The sequence below is a fragment of the Neomonachus schauinslandi genome, chromosome 6 (genome assembly GCF_002201575.2).
Source record: "Neomonachus schauinslandi chromosome 6, ASM220157v2, whole genome shotgun sequence".
NCBI lineage: Eukaryota > Metazoa > Chordata > Mammalia > Carnivora > Phocidae > Neomonachus > Neomonachus schauinslandi.
The window spans coordinates 58098236-58114813 of record NC_058408.1 but is presented as its reverse complement, the minus strand read 5'-3'; the positions used below and the strand labels follow the sequence as shown (position 1 = coordinate 58114813).

At 42.2% G+C, this 16578-nt stretch overlaps 1 protein-coding gene across 2 annotated transcripts in view; it reads right to left on the bottom strand.

Moving 5' to 3' along the window:
* Positions 1 to 15878, bottom strand: part of ADCY10 (adenylate cyclase 10) — an 82016-nt gene extending 66138 nt beyond the window's left edge. The window contains exons 1-7 of one of the 2 annotated variants that reach the window (XM_021682662.1): positions 15748 to 15878; positions 9066 to 9271; positions 8290 to 8394; positions 7128 to 7166; positions 6789 to 6932; positions 5622 to 5827; positions 3866 to 3962 (exon numbers count right to left, since the gene is read on the bottom strand). In XM_021682662.1, coding sequence (XP_021538337.1) covers positions 3866 to 3962; positions 5622 to 5827; positions 6789 to 6932; positions 7128 to 7166; positions 8290 to 8394; positions 9066 to 9213 — 739 coding nt within the window. In that variant the 5' untranslated portion in view covers positions 9214 to 9271; positions 15748 to 15878. Of the gene's footprint in view, positions 1 to 3865; positions 3963 to 5621; positions 5828 to 6788; positions 6933 to 7127; positions 7167 to 8289; positions 8395 to 9065; positions 9272 to 15747 lie in introns of those variants that run through there. The other variant, XM_021682663.2, reaches the window with a different exon arrangement.
* Positions 15879 to 16578: the final 700 nt, after the last annotated feature.

Genomic DNA, 16578 nt, shown 5'->3' with positions numbered 1-16578 from the left:
GGAAGGAATGAGCTCGAAAAAATAAAAAAACAAGGGAGAAAAAGTGGCGATAGGCTTTCAGCATGGAATAGAATAATAACAGTGCAAAAAAAGATGAGAAGAAAAATAAAAATGGAGTCTGAAAAGGATATAAATTAAGAAGCGAATTCAATTTAAACCATTTATTGAGTATATTCAAAGGCTAGTATATTCAAAATACCATGCACTACATGGGAATAAAAAAGTAATTAGGAAGCTTGGGCTTTTTCCTGGAGGCACTTACTCATTGGACTTCCAAATGTACTATGAGTGGAAAAGTTAAATAGAAAAAGAAAAGCTCAAATGGGCTAATAGATTATAAAGAGGAAGAAGTGATCAATATGAGATGGTTTAATAAGAAAGGGGTTCACAGGAGAACTAGAGAATTTTACCGGATCTTGAATGACTTCTGGCATATTTCTAGAAGGATTGAGGAAGGCATGCCTAGCAGAGGGACCATGTCAGTGAAAGTCAAGAATGAGCACAGTGTGTTAAAGGACTGGTGAAGATGCTAGCCTGGCTGGAATCCCGTATGAGTACTGAAGATTAAGAAGAAATGATATGGGGGCGCCTGGGTGGCTCAGTCAGATAAGCGTCCTACTCTTGGTTTTCGGCTCAGGTCGTGATCTCCTGGGTTGGGAGATCAAGCCCTGCGCAGGGCTCTGTGCTCAGCAGGGAGTCTGCTTGAAGATTCTCTCCCTCTGCCCCTCCCCCCACCACTCTCTCAAATAAATAAATAAATCTTTAAAAGACAGGAAGAAGAAATGATATGGAACAGACTGGAGAGAGGCAAGGGAGCAGGAATTATAAAGGTCTAGGCTACTGTAGTGGCAATATTATGGAGACGTATGTGTGCCTATAGTAAAATAAAGCATCTGGCTGGTCCTTGTTCCTGGTACCTGGGAAGTAACTTCTAAATCTTTGGAATTTCTCAAATAATGGGATTGTCTTTGTTCTTCATGGTAGGCCCTTTGGACCACAGCTGAATTTATGCTAATGAGGTCTCAGGATGGGGCTGCTTGTGCTGAAAAACACCAATCCTGTGATTAGAGGGTTGGGGCTTTGAGCCATGTGATATGAGCCTGACTTCCGACCTCTGAGGAGGGCAAGGGGGCTGAAGACTGAATTTAATCACATGGCCAATGATTCAATCAATCATGCCTACTTAATAAAACCCCAATAAGGGGCGCCTGGGTGGCTCAGTCAGTTGGGTGGCTGCCTTCAGTTCAGGTTATGATCCCAGAGTCCTGGGAACAAGCCCCACATCCGGCTCTCTGCTCAGCAAGGAGTCTGCTTCTCTCTCCTCTGCACTTGTGCTCTCGCTTTCTCTCTCTCTCTCTCAAATAAATAAAATCTTAAAATAAAATAAAATAAAAACCCCAATAAAAACTGAACACCCGGGCGCCTGGGTGGCTCAGATGGTTAAGCAACTGCCTTCGGCTCAGGTCATGATCCCAGGGTCCTGGGATCGAGTCCCACATCGGGCTCCCTTTTTTTAAAGATTATTTATTTATTTATTTATTAGAGAGCGAGCGAGCGAGAAACAGCATGAGAGGGGAGGGGGTCAGAGGGAGAAGCAGGCTCCCCGCTGAGCCGGGAGCCCGATGTGGGACTCGATCCCAGGACCCTGGGATCATGACCTGAGCCGAAGGCAGTCGCTTAACCATCTGAGCCACCCAGGCGCCCAAAATAAATAAAATCTTAAAAAAAAAAAAAAAAACTGAACACCCCAAAACCAGGGTGAACTGTTTTTGGTTGGTAATCATACAACGATGTGCAGGAAGGGTGATGTGCCCTGAGGACACAGAAGCTTCATGTTTGAGACTCTCCACACTTTACCCTAAGTGTCTCTTGATTTGTATCCTTTACAATAAAACTAAAATCATGAACACAGCATCTCCTGAAGATCTGTGAGTCATTCTAGTAAATTATTGGGAGCAGTGGGGCAACCCCTAGATTTATAGACATTTGGTCAGAAGTACAGGGGGCCTGGTGATCCCAGAGCTTGCTGCTGGTGTCTGAAGTTGTGGTGGGGTGGTGGGGGGGGGGTGTGTCTTGGAGAGAATTTAACCTATGAAATCGGTGCTAACTCCAGGTACTTAGCATCAGGATTGCATTGTGATACTGCAGTGCCCAAAATAAAGTGTGAAGAGGCCCTATACTGAAGGCACCAGTAAGGTCTAGGGGATGGGATCAGGTAGAGCCCAAGGGGTGTCACTGGACCTTCTCCATCTCTGGAGCTTTTTGGTTCTTGGCCTTTCCTGATCAATTCTGCAACAGTTTCCCCCCTGCTCCACCTCCTGCCCCATTACATACTACAGCTTAGTAAACGTATAATCTACTCTTTGTAATGTTCAAAATACGTAAGACCTGTATGTAGATGACAAGGAAGAAGAATGATTCAAAGATGCTTCTGAAGTTTCTAGTGTGGAGGAAGAAACAATTGCAGGAGAAAGGCAAGTAGCTGAGTTTAGACATTGTTGAAATCAATTTCTAGGCCCATGCCTGCGGTGCCACGTCAGCAAACCGAAACTTCGGGAACTGTCATGTCCCTGGAAATGCCCCACTTGACCAGAAATGTGGTATATCTAGCCAGCCAATCCCCAAATGCCAAGCCAATTCTCCATCTTCTCAGCCCAAACAAGGTTGACTGTGTGGCCCCAGGCAGTTGGATATTTTCTATTTGCTGCTTCCTTGTTCTTTATTGTACATCTTATAAAAGCTGCTTGTCTTCTGCCTCATTTTGCAGGTCTCTTAAAGGAGACTGTCCACTTCTTGAAGCATTTGAGTTTGTTTGCATCACCTAAATTGTCTTTAACAATTTTTTAACAACACGTTAATGTTGGAGTACCTGTTTGACATCCAGTAGAGATGACCCATGGGCAGTTTTTTTATGAGTCTAGAAATCATGACAAAAGTCTGGGCTGAATTCTGGCAAGTAGGGCTGGATCTTATGTGAAGGAAGCAACTTGCAAGACGATGAGTAGTGCCTCCTTAAATTCCATGCCCTAGGCTCCTCCTTTCCTCATCCTAGTCCCAGTCTGCTGGGAGTCCTAGGAATGTCAAGCATGGATGAATGGAATGGATCTCCAAGAGGTCAGTAGGAAAGACCAGAGGGGTCAAGGACAGATCCCTAGAATTACCAACATTTAAGGAACGAGAAGGAGACTAAGACTAAGTGGAAACAGGTGGCTTAAGGTAAAAGCAAAACTAAGAAAGAATATTCATGAACCAAGGAAAGAGGAGAAGCTTGTGTCCATAAAAAGAGAGTAATCTAAGTAATCTAAGGCCAACCAGCTAGGATGAGGCCTGAAGAGAGGTCACCTGCTTTGGCAAGTTGATGCTCATTGGTGGCCTTGACCTCAACAGTCTCAGTAGACAGGAGAAATGGCTAGAAGCTAGATGTCAGGGGCTCAAGACTGAAGAGTAGGTGAACACATGCCCCCCAATGCAAATGCAATTTTCACCTAAGTTTATTGGGTGAATAAATAAATGAGAAGATAGAAGAAGGAGGCACAGACATACAGATTACTCTTCTGAGAACTCTGGTGGTGAAAATTCAGAGGGGAAATTAGGGTTCATAGAAGTTTTATTTTTCTTTCATCATGGGGCAGACTTGCACATGGTAAGGGGGAAGAGTCATTGCCAGAGCAGAGATGGAGGGCCTGGGGAGGGTTGTGCTTGGAATCACTGTCGTGAGGAATGGGAAGGAGGTCCCCTTTGTGTGCTGCTGAGGACTGGGAGCTGTATTGAGGAGGCCTGCCACTTATAATAGAGCCCTTGGTGTTGGTAAGACCCTACTGACCACTGGTAGAGGCAAAGGCTCTTGTCAATGGAGTGTACTTACTTTTGTGGTCACCAGAAGGGTAATAATTCATGAAAGTCATACACTTTGTGAAAAATTCATCAAAGTTAAAAGTAGAAGGTGGTTTTAAGAAATTAACCTAAATAAAGAAAAAAAAAGAGAAGTTTTCGGTTATTCTGAGGGTTGACCAGTCCCTTGAATAGAATTTCTCAGCAGAAAGGGCAGGGAGTATGTTTTTGCATGTCCAGGACATGGTAAACAGAGACTGGCATACTTAGACAACAAAGACCTTTCATTTGGATGTCTTTCTGATTAGTCCTTAAGATCTCAAACTTCAGTGTGTACACACAAGGCCACACCAGGGGGCTGATCTGCATACTTTTCCACTCAGAACTTTCGTCTTTCTTTCCCTCGTAACATTTTAATGTAAATAAAACCTGGTTAAACTACATATCATTTCCTTCTTATATTTTAAGGATAAAAGGACAAAAGGAAATGATGCCCAAAAATGTTGGCGGAGCATCACCAGCAATAAGATTCATACCAAGATCAGGAACCCCATGGTATGACACACAGAATGATACAACCTCAGTTCTGTGGTGTCCTTGCCTCCCACCCCATATGAGTAACCTTAGTCCGCTAATGAGAAAGTATCAGGCAAAACCAAATGGAGGGACATTCATCAAAATGGTCAATACTCTTATTAAGTATCAAGGTCAAATAAGACAAGGAAAAACTCAAGAATTGCTATTGATTGCAGGAGACTAAGTAAAAATAAGAACAAAATGCAGTGTGAGATCATGGATAGACTCTTGGAACATTCCACTGAGGATATTGAGTAGGAAACTGGTGAAGTCCAAAGGAGGCCTTTAATTAGTGAATGGTATCGTACCGATGTTAATTTTCTGCTTTTGACTACTGCACTCTGGTTATGAAAGATGTTAACATTCGGGGAAGCTGAGTAAGGGATATATGGAGACTCTGTATTAATTTTGAACTTGTCTGTGAGTCTAAAATTAATTAGAATTAAAACAGTTTCTAAAGTTATAAGGAATGATTGAAGAAGATGGGGAACAGGGAATTGTTAGCCAGCTAGATCATGTAGCCTGGGCAGCATTGCAGGGAGAGTGGTGGGTGAGTGTGAGGGTGGTAGACTGAGGCACAATGTGGGAGGGCCTCTGGCCTCCACCAGCGGCTACCCAGATCTCCACCACCTCTCTGTGGGCCGTGCAGTCCATTCCCGGGGTTCAGCTGGTGGCACAGCTCTTCTCCCTGCTATGCACGCCCGAAGTCCAGTCCCAAGGACCATTCTGCTTATAGTCAGTCTTCAACCTCACCACAGTGTTTGCTACTAGGCAGGGCTGTGGGGAAAGTCTTCCCTCACTGAACGGCTGCCCCTGCTCCCCTCCTATTCTCACCCTCAGTGATCCCTCGCCCTGAGTTAGGAGGGTGTTGAGTAGTGAAAGTGATGGCCGATGGCGGCCCTCAAACAACAGCCCTCTGCTCCTAAGGAATAGGCAGGAGACCCTCCCTCTTCCTTAAGCAAGGGCCCTACCTCCACCAAAGGCCTCCATACCCAAAGTCTACATCCTCAGTGAGCACAGAGAAGCCTAATCATCTCCTCTTGAATGCCCGGCCTTGGCTCCTGGACTAAAGCCTTGTAAGTCTAACTCAGGCTGTCCCACCCGAGTCTCCAGCCCGGGAGCTTCACGCCACGGGCCTTCCCAGTGGCTTCCTGACAGGGGGCCCCCTGGCACAGACGGACAGAACTTTCTGCAAGCGGCAGCATGGCACCTACCTTGACTGCTCTCTGATCTGGAATTCTCTCAATTTCGATCATGCTCCGGTCGCAGAGCTGCCAGCAGTTTGGGGACAGAATGACATCGTTCATCTGCGCCATGTTCTGTGCCAGGCGCACATCATCCACCGCCTGCCCGATCACCAGAAAGAAGCTGCGTGTTTCATCTCCGAAGACCAACATGGTGATGTGGCCTGCAGCCAGGGCTGGCAAGGAGGCAAGCACCAGGAGTTCTGGGTTAGTCCCCAGCAGCACTGGTTCTCGGAACAGCCCGAATCTCGGTGTGACTGCGCGACGTCAGAGCGAATGTAGTTTCTGAAGTTTGACAGAGGTGTCGGAAGACGCCCCTGTGGGCCCAGGCCTTCCAAAACTCCTCTTTCTCCTGAGCTAGAAACTCGGCTACTAGCTTTCACCTTTCTGTGACATCGCTCTCTCTAGATGGCCCTCTCAGTCCCCAAAGTTATTTTATCCTTTCTTCAATTTATTTGTACTTAAGAGCAACAGAGAACAACTTCAGTAATTCCTTCTGGAGAGGATTTTCGTTTTATCAGAGACTGAGGCTTTAACTAATGAGAAAGTATCAGGCAAAACCAAGCACAACTGACTTTTCAACCTCTGCAACAGCCAGAGGGGAAAAGGTTGGGGAAAAGGAGTAGGTCCCATCCCAACAATGTGCCCTCTGATTGTTTTCAAGTTGAGAGCTGAAGGTTTCCATACCAGAGCGACAGAAGATAGAATGTTGTAAAATACAACATATATACAAACTATATGTGCGAATGAACTACGCGTGATACACAGTTCTTTCAAATGACTGACAGCAGCAAGACCTGACAATAATAGCAATAATAGTAATAATAAAGACTAGTTTGTGGAGTGGTTACTATGTGCCAGGCACTATACTAACTGCTTAAACTCACATTTTGTAAGAGCCTACGAGGGAGATATTAGGATTAGCCCAAATTAATTAGGATTAGCCCAAATCTTAATTGGTAAGTGAAGGAGCCAAAACTCCTTCTGGTTAGTCTAATTCCGAAGTTCAAGACATGATGGGCGGGCTGAGCCACTATGTTCCACTATATTCTGTGTTTTCTCTTAGGGAGAGAGATGCCTCAGGGGTTGGGACCCATTTCCAGAATGCTGGAGCATCTCTCTTTTCTCCAAGCTTACCGATCTTGACTCGGACATCCAGGCCTTCTTCAGACTCCTGCGTCTCAAACAATCCATGGATCTCCAGGCTACATTTAATTACCACCGTGATAATGTTTTTCAGTTGCCTTCGCTCCACCTTCCACAGGGCTAGCAGCGCATCACCTTGAAGGGACAGACACACCGGGGGGCTTCTGAGCTGCCCTGGGGATCGGTCTGTTTTGTCTGGAATCTATAGACACTTACTCTTCAAACATGCCTCAAGCCAGCCACTGCTTTCTGTGAGGTGTCTCCTTTGTTGGAGCACAGGCCCCTCGGCACACCTTCCTTACCCCTCCCATCTCAGCGAGCCCCCCATACCTGCAAATTTTAAGATGTCTCCTCCAAAAATCAACACTTCTGAGAAAAAAAAAGAAAATAAGGTAAATCAAACTCCCAATTTTTTAAAGCTAATGAGAATTCATTCTTCATCCATGGAATAGAAAATCAGTCAAGAGAACAACAATTCAGAGAATAAACTTATACTAAAGATGTCTCAGACACATCACTTATACCCATTGGAGTGTGTTTCCTCAACTGTAGAAGGCACACATTGAACTAGATGATGTACACGTTCTGTTTCTGTGAATGGGAAAAGATAGGACAGAAGGTGGGATTTCTGGTGAGGTCTGAGGACAGCGACTACTCCTGTCCTCAGGAGTGGAATGCTTTTTACAGATCAATATATGTTTTAAGCTGGGGCTTAAGCATGGGTGAGTGGATGAGTGGCAGGATTCCACAGAAGTGAGAATCCAAAAATTGGGAAACCACTACAATGGTCAACTGGGGTTTTGTTTATTACCAACTTTCATTTTGTTTAGGCTTTATGACATAAGTGGGCATTTTTTTCTCTTATTTATGCATCATCACAAATTTGTTGAGCACCGTTGTGCTGAGTGGGACACAAACAGGAATTAGATACAGTTTCTGCTTTTAAGGAACATTAACTTTTGTTTAGTGGGTGACATTAAGATATTACTAGGGAAACTCACAGCCCGATAAAAGACTAGACCCTGAGTTTACCTTAATAGAGTAAATCTTTTCTTCATGAATAGTCCAAATTAATAATACAAATAAGATGGTAGGCAGAGGTTGAAAAGTCAGTTGTGCTTCTGAATTCATCATTAGAAGACAGAGCACTGATGAGTTAGTTAAAATCACTCATCTATTCATACAGCATTCTCTTAATGACCTTTGGGTTATGTTGATGCTCGCTTTTTTGAGTCATCGAATATAACTAAAGTTCTTTAAAGGTAATTTCTAATTCAGTCTTTGGTGCAAAACACTCTTTCCTGCAAATAGTCTGTATTAGTGAGGTGTGATTACATTCCTTTACTTGCACTGTATTGTATTTCAAAAAAGATTGGTTTCTTACACATTTCATGAGGAAAACAAAGATAGCATTCTATCAGGTTATAACCAAAAAATACGGGAAAACAATCAATGAAACATACTTAAGTCAGAAACCCATGGGGACACTTACTCTCCACTATTGCACTGATGTAGTGGTTGAGGATCTCCACCAACTGCTCAGCCCCTCGGTCCATGTACATGGCTGTGCTGAACTTCTCAGTCATTGCAGTAAAACCTGTAATAAATGTCCACCTCGTTTCCTTGGCTGCTTGGAGGAAGCAAACAGAGCCAGGAAAAGAGGAACTCACTCGAGGGCACTGAGTCCTAACTTTTAAGAACGGGCAAGGTTTCTTCTCCATGATCTTCAGCTGGTCGAGTGTCAAACATGCAGCCTCCCCTATCTATGCTTATTATTTTAGGGATCAGGGAAAGATGCCAGCTACCTCTTCCCTCCAAATTTCCTCACCCTGTACAGGGATGACTGCAATTCCTTTAACTGGTGTAGGACTTCCATTCCATGATAATGAAAACACACAAAATGGAAACACGTCTGAAGAGGTGACAAGTTTACTGTTAAGATGTAAATAACACCTGGGGAGACCATTTCCTGAGGTCAAGTTTGCCTGGAATGTGTGTGGGGCTTGGGAGCTAGACTCAGTGAAGTTGGGCAGGGACATGGAGCCTAAAGTTCCAGGCCTGGAACTGGGGCATCTTAAAGATTTGCCCGTGACTGGACATGCTGGGGAAGGGAAGAATGAAAGGGCCAGGTACACAGGCTATCCCTCCTCCCTCCTGTTTTCTCCATAGGAATATCTGCTGTAATAGCGCAAAAGCTCAAAAATGGCACCCCACTCTGCAATCAAGCTCTGTGAGTTCACCCACATGAAAGATTCCCTCTGTACTTGCCTGAAATATCAACAAACATCAGGACCCCATCAAAATAATCCACAGAGGGTCGCTCTGGAGAGAAGTCTCCATAGACAATGAGGTCTGGTAGATGAGCTGCTATTCTGACGATGGCCCGGTCCTGTGATTCTTCTCTTCGAGTGCTCATGTTCAAGGCAAATGTTCAGGAATTTATGGTCACAGCAAACAGTCCCCAAATAGACCTTCTACAAAGAAAAGCTGAGAATGGAGGAAATCTGACTTTTTTTTGGAAATCTGACTTATATTCATTTACTCACTTTCCTATTTCTTTTTCTCCACTTGCTTTGTTCTAAACTGTGGACTACTTATTTAAGTGACCGAGTGGTGATAATGCCTGAAGTGTTGAGTCACACTTGAAAAGGGCCACTATTCTATATGGAGAACCCCTCATACGCTGGGCCTTCAACCCTCAACAGCTGTGACATATATGAGCACCATTACAAACGGAATGGAGTGAAAAGAGAGTAGCTGAATGAGTCCATCCATTTTCGTGAAGGGATGAGCCCTCAGGATACAAGTCCTGTTGAAGAGAGGCCAGTTGCACTATTCGCTCAGTCTATGCTCCTTGTCCTTCTTCTGTCCTCATGGTTCATCCTCCTCTCTCCCTCCCTTTTGGTCTCTCACCTGTTCTTTCTCCTTTTTGAAAATTAAAAAAAAAAGTATAGATGTGAGTTTATGTGGGTGAATGTTTATATAAAGATGAGAAGCAAAGCAGTATCACATACAAGCAGGAGACTATGTGTATTAAGGTATAGTCTTAAATTACAAGAGGGAACGAATTCAAAGGGGTGTGTGTGCGTGTGCACGCACGCACCAGGCTTTAAACTGTAAGTTAAAAGGGAAATGTTGAAACTTTAATTTATTGCCCAGTTAGTTCTAAGAAAACCAGAATTTCCTAAGGCCTTCGTTTAAGCTGTTGGGGTCAATTAAATGTTCATGCCTGAGTGTTGTAAAAATCATGCTCTATCACCGTGAACAGAAATAGCATACCCAACATTTTCAGAGCAATCCAAGTTCCTGGAATAAGTGATACAGATAATAAGAGAGTTAAAAAAAAAAAAAAAGGAACTGTTCCTGACCATCAGGGAGAAACTGGTTAGTAATTTCAACCAGACACAGGTCATACTGGGGTATGTGAGAGCATTGGAAGGAAAAAGAGAGATAGTTAACATGTATCATAGACTTAAGAAAAACATTAAAAAAAAAAAAACAAGGGAAAACATTAGTATATTTAGCAAACTCTAAAATGTATAGAAACCTCTAAAATTGAGTACTTAATATTAGGTACTGAATAACCTTTAAAAGGAAAAGCCCTGGCAAACTCAAATATTAAAAAGTGAACAAAAGATAGAGAGACATGTACCTAAGGTTAAAAAAAAAGGGGGGGGGCTGGCATTTAAAAACTCAATAAAAACCACAGCATGTACTAGGAACAGTTAATAGAGAACATGTAAATCAAATAAATAGGGCGCCTGGGTGGCTCAGTTGGTTAAGCGACTGCCTTCGGCTCAGGTCATGATCCTGGAGTCCCTGGATCGAGTCCCGCATCGGGCTCCCTGCTCAGCAGGGAGTCTGCTTCTCCCTCTGGCCCTCCCCCTTCTCATGTGCTCTCTCTCATTCTCTCTCTCTCAAATAAATAAATAAAATCTTTAAAAAAAATAAAAAATAAAAAAAAGATTAAATCAAATAAATAATTTCAGATAGTGAATTTGGTAAGTGTTATATGACTTATAGGAAGGGTGGGAGAAGACTGAATTCCCAGAGTAAGCTGAGACTTAGGAAAAATGCTGAAGTTAAGAAAACTTAGAGGGAGTTATAGGCTTTATTAAAATCAAGGAAATTATTAAAAGAGAAATAAGGACAAAGTTTCTGGCTTCTTCACTATGGAGAATTAAAAAGTATAACAAATATTGCTAAGAAAGAATTAAACTCCAAGCTTAGAAGGTAGTGATAAAGCACCAAGTCACTTTAAACAAATTCAAGTAGTCAGCCCCAGATAACCTATATACACAGATACTGAAGGAATGGACAGATGTAATCTTGAGAACAAGAGAGGAGCTAGAAAACTGGAGATGGTCACATTCTTTTCTGAATTTCAAAAGATGAGGCTACAGAAAACATAGACTGGTAAATATGTTTCAGTCAGTATAAGCTAGGTTTGCTTCATAAACAAATACCCCAAAATGACAGTGGCTTGAAATAACAAAGGCTTATTTCCTGTTCATTTCTTACTTGTGCTACATATCTATTGTAGATTGTCTGAGGCTTTGCTCTATTATTGCCTTCACTTTGGGATCCAGGCTGGGACATTCTGGCTAGCCAGACTAGGACTTGATGGGGCCGACTCATTCTTAAAGTGTCCTCACAGAAGTGACATATTTCTCTTCTACTCACATGACATTGGCCAAAGAAAATTATGTGAACACAATTTCAAATAAGTGTGAAAGTGCAATTCTACCTTGTGTGCAGTGGGAGGCAGAGTTGGAATATTTGTGAAAATTCAAATATTTGCTGAAATGTGAGCACTTAGATCAGCAGGAGGTGATTAAAAGGAGTTAAAATAGATTCAGAGCCAAGAGAAAAGTTATTAACTTTTGTGAAGAGTTATTAAACTTCTAAATCAAGAGAATGCTGTAAAGTATATCTTGACTTTAACAATGCATTTAGCCAAATTTCTCACATCCTTATGGGTAAGATACAAAATTATAGGTGATAAAAACATGGTTATCTGTTAACATTGTTAACAATCCTACCTAAAGGATATGGATTCGTGTTCTATCGTCCACTCAGAGGGAAGCCTCCATGGGCATGCTAGAGGACTTAAAGATGTAATTGGAAAGAGAGCCAATGTACTGAATGACAGAATCAGGATCTTAAAATATCTTTTTTTAAAAAAGATTTTATTTATTTGACAAAGAGAAAGAAAGCGAGTACAAGCAGGGGGAGCAGTAGAGGGAGAGGGAGAAGCAGGCTCCCCACTCAGTAGGGAGCCCGATGTGGGTCTTAATCCCAGGACTCTGGGATCATGATCTGAGCTGAGGGCAGACGCTTAACTGACTGAGCCACCCAGGCGCCCCAGGATCTTAAAATATTTTAATTGACTGAAATAATAATAAAATTTCAGAAGAACAAAGGCAAAGTGCTATATGTAGAATTTTAACGAAATCAAATGCATCAGCATATGGTGTGAAAAACTAGATTTACTGCAAATTCCATGCTGTTTTTTTTTTGTTTTGTTTTGTTTTTTGTCAGAGAGAGAGAGAGCACAAGCAGGGGGAGCAGCAGAGGGAGAGAGAGAAGCAGGCTCCTCACTGAGCAAGGAGCCCGATATGGGACTCGATCCCAGGACCCTGGGATCATGACCTGAGCCAAAGGCAGATGCTTAACGACTCAGCCACCCAGGCGTCCCTCCATGCTGTCTTTTAAAAAACACTTTTATTAAAGCATAACATGCAGGAAAATGAACAATTCATAAGCGTATAGCTTTATGAATTATTATAAAGTGAACAATCCATGTAATTCCTACTGATATCAAGAAAGAGAACATTACCAGCACTATAGAAGCTCCTTTCATGTCATGGCCCAGGCACGCCCCCCCCCCAACTTTTTCCCAAAGGTAACCCCTTCTCCTTATTTCTAACACCACAGGTTATCTTTACCTATGTTTTTAAACTTTACACAAATGGAATTATACTATATATATTCTTTCATTTTTCTCATATGTTGGTGATATTCATCCATGTTATTTGTATATCAAGAACATTCCTTTTCGGTGCTATCTAGTATTCCACCAGCTGATTATACCATAAATATTTATCCATTGTACTATTGACCTATTTGTTGTTCCCAGTTTTAGGCTATTAGAAACAATGCTGCTAAGAACATTCTTGTACATGTGTTTTGGTAAACACGTGTGCATTTTGCTTGGGCATCTACTTAGGAGTGGAGTTGGTGGGTCACAGGATACACATATATTGAACTTGAGTAGATCCTGCCAGTCTTCCAAACTGGTTGTACCAATGTATACCCTACAAGCAAGATATCAGAGTTCAGAAGCTCTGTATCCTGGCCAACACTTGCTATTGTCAGTCTTTCAAAATTTTAGCCATCTTCGTAGGTGAGTGGTGGTATGTGTGGCTTTGTTTCCCTTGTGGGGAACTTTGTGGTACTAATGAAATTAAGCACCTTTTCATATGCTTATTGGCCATTTGGATATGATGCCATCTTAAGGTATATGAGTAGTGTTCAAATCTGATCCAGAGCATTGGGTTTAGTTGTGCCCACTTTATTTGAAGGTCACTAACAATGGAACATGAGTGATGGGAGAGATTGGAAATGTCAGGAGATGATGACATTCAGGTGAAATGCTAGTTATCTTCCAATATCTGGAAATGTGAAAGTTGTGAAGAAACAAGGAGACACAGGTCCCTGTGCAAAGTCTAATGCAGACCCCTGCTTTTCACATACTAATCCCTCTACTATTTCCCTCAGGTAGGGATTGAGTGTGGCTAATCGAGAATAAAGTTCACAAGAGGGTTGAGGAGTAAAGGCAGGTTGGAGATTTTTCCTCAGTAGAGGGGGTCAGTTTATCAAAGAACGGATGATCTTAATAGGTTTCTGCAGGCATGGATGCTCTGAAAAGGCTTGCACAGGTGTGCTAAGCAGCCACAGAACTGAGGTAGGATTGAAGAGAACTGAGCAGGGCTGGAGCTTTATTCCCTCTCCTGCCGCTGCTCACTGACTTCTCAACAGATTTTTCTTTGGCTACCATTTGTGAGACTACGAGAATGAGCACAATATATAGGACATCCAGTTAAATTTAAATTTTAAATGAACAATGAACAATTTTTAAATATAAATATATCCCAATTATTACATCTTATCTAGCAACCCTGCTTCCAGCCTGTCAATTCTGGCAAATACCATACCCTCCTCAAATGCACAGTGTAGACCATCTTGCTTTAGTTTGAACACTGTGTGGAAAGTGGGTTAGATTTATTTTTTGTTGCTCCAAAAGCAGGAACTAGGATCGATGGCTGGCAATCACTGGGAGGCAAATTTAACAATGTAAACTCCCCAACAGGGCAGTCTGGGAAGCACTGGATTTCCTCGTGAAGGGGACACCACAGCTATCTTGCTTGCAAGGTTGTAGTGATTCTTACATTTAATGGAAAGATGATTGCTAAGATGCCATTGTTTTAAATAAGGTGATCTGAGAACTTGGACAGGTTTTTTTTTTTTTTTTTTAAGTTTAGGACTACGGCAGGGAAAGTAGATGCATTTGGCCACTAAGATGACAAATGTATGAGGGAAACTAGAGTAAGAAAATGATGTCCATGAGCTGAAGAGGCCCAGACATCTAAAATGAATACCTGAGAGTTTGTCTTATGAACACTCATAAAACAACAATAGAAAACTTCTATTTTAGAAGAGTAGATTAATATTTACTTTGTGGCACATTTCAACTTATTGAGACCTCTTTACGTGAAGCATTTTACATTGGTTGCCTCAAAACAGCACTGTGAGGTAGCCCCCCCCCATTTTATAGACACAGAAACTGAAATTCAAAGAAATTAATTTGCCTTAGGCCACACAGCTGGAAAGCCCAGGTTGGCGGGATCTGAACATCCATATTCTTTCTACCACACCTTGCTACATCCCATTTGCATATGTTTTATGACACCTTGGGGATATTAATGACCTAGAGAAAAGATACATTTAATTTTAGAGTACTTCCAATGCATGTTGATAGTGGTGTCATCAATTATTTGGCCAACTCAGTCACAGTCAAGAAGAGAGCATGAACAGAGCAGGCACTGAGGGTGCATGAAAGCAATGAGGAATGAGGATATTGGAAAGACTGAAAGAGCAAGCAGGCGGATGAGACCCCAAAGATACACCAAGATAGAGTTTCCTGAAAGAAGGAAGAAGTGTGTGGGTTTATTCTACTTAAAACTCAGCAGTATCCAAAAACGAAAATGAAACTAAAGATTATATCCATTATGGTTTCTCTAAATACCTTTTCTAGAAACTTCTAATAGATTTCAGCTTTCAACCAGTTGTTACCACTATGTAAAATCAGGTTTTACAAGAGCCCAAAGAGGAGATACTCTGAACTTAAAGGGATAATGTGTCAGGAAAGCTTGCCAGACCACTCTAGCCAAGGCAACTTTTCCTCTGAGTTATGAGGACACTTAGTGTCTATAAATGTACATGCCTTATTTTCTATTTAAACATCCTTACCTATTGATCTGCTTATATCTTCCTGTGAATTGTAAACTCCTGTCTTAGAGGCCATATTCTACATGTCCTTGTTTCCTCCAGAGCATCTTCCTACCACCCCCCTCACACGGTAGCATTTGCTATTTGAGGACCAATAAAAAGTAGGCTATCAAGGGAGAAGTTGCAGGACAGAGGTAAATAAAGATGGCAAGCCAGCAAAATAGAGCATCCAGGATACATAAGATGAGGCAACATTTAAGACTTCCAAGTTTCTAGCCTCACTTAAAAGACTGACACAGAGATTTACATCTGTCTATCTATCTAGGATACCTAGCCCAAGGAGTTCCCTTTCCTCTAAGCTCCAATACCTGTCTTCTTCCCAGAGGGCTGACCTCACCTTTACCTTTGCAACCATTCTTCCTACTGAGACTCCACATACCTCCTCTTTCTCCAAGGCTGAGGGAAAGCCAGAGCCTAGATCAGGTACTAGATCTTTCAGGAGTGCAGAAAACACAAAAGGGGCCTGGGTGACATTATTCTGAAGACAAAAGTGCCATGTCTGTGTATGGCCCATAAAATGACAGTTTTGTCTAAAAGCCGTTTTCCAGGCCACACCCTCATCAGAAGCTCATTGTTTCATGCTCACTGACCATGCTTCTGATTGGCTGGCACTGCCCTCCCCTCCCCCACCAGTCCCAGCAGCCTATCTCCTACAGGGACTGGTTGTTTCAGGTTCTCCATCCGGACATGTGGGGCAAGGGTCTGGGAGACTGATATGACTGACTCCAAAGTAGTTTTCATAACTCTTTCTCTGACCTCGTAGAGGGTGGCTGAAATTAGGCAATAATTAGTAGGTTATCCTAAAGCCATGTATCTCCTAAATAAGCAAACACCCAATTTTGATCAATAATGATTATGGCTTTTACCAGAACTATGAAATTTATCAGTTATGCTTTCAGAACTTTAGGGATTTTTGTGAGGTAAATTTTTGTTTGAAGAATTACACACCTGTCTTTTTTGATTGGGCAAGTGCACATTTCTAATCAAATTCACCCCAAAGATAACTTGCAATCCAATGTGGCACTGGATTTGGGTTTCTCAATCCAATGTGACACTGGCAAAATATGTTTTAAGAAGGTTGCATATTTTCTAACAGCTTAAATCACGTTTTGATTTTCTAGCTGTTCTTATGTATGTCACAACTACAATTAACATTTAGTGACATATATGTAAAACTTGAATTTAAAAAAGTTGAACTGAAAAAGCAAGT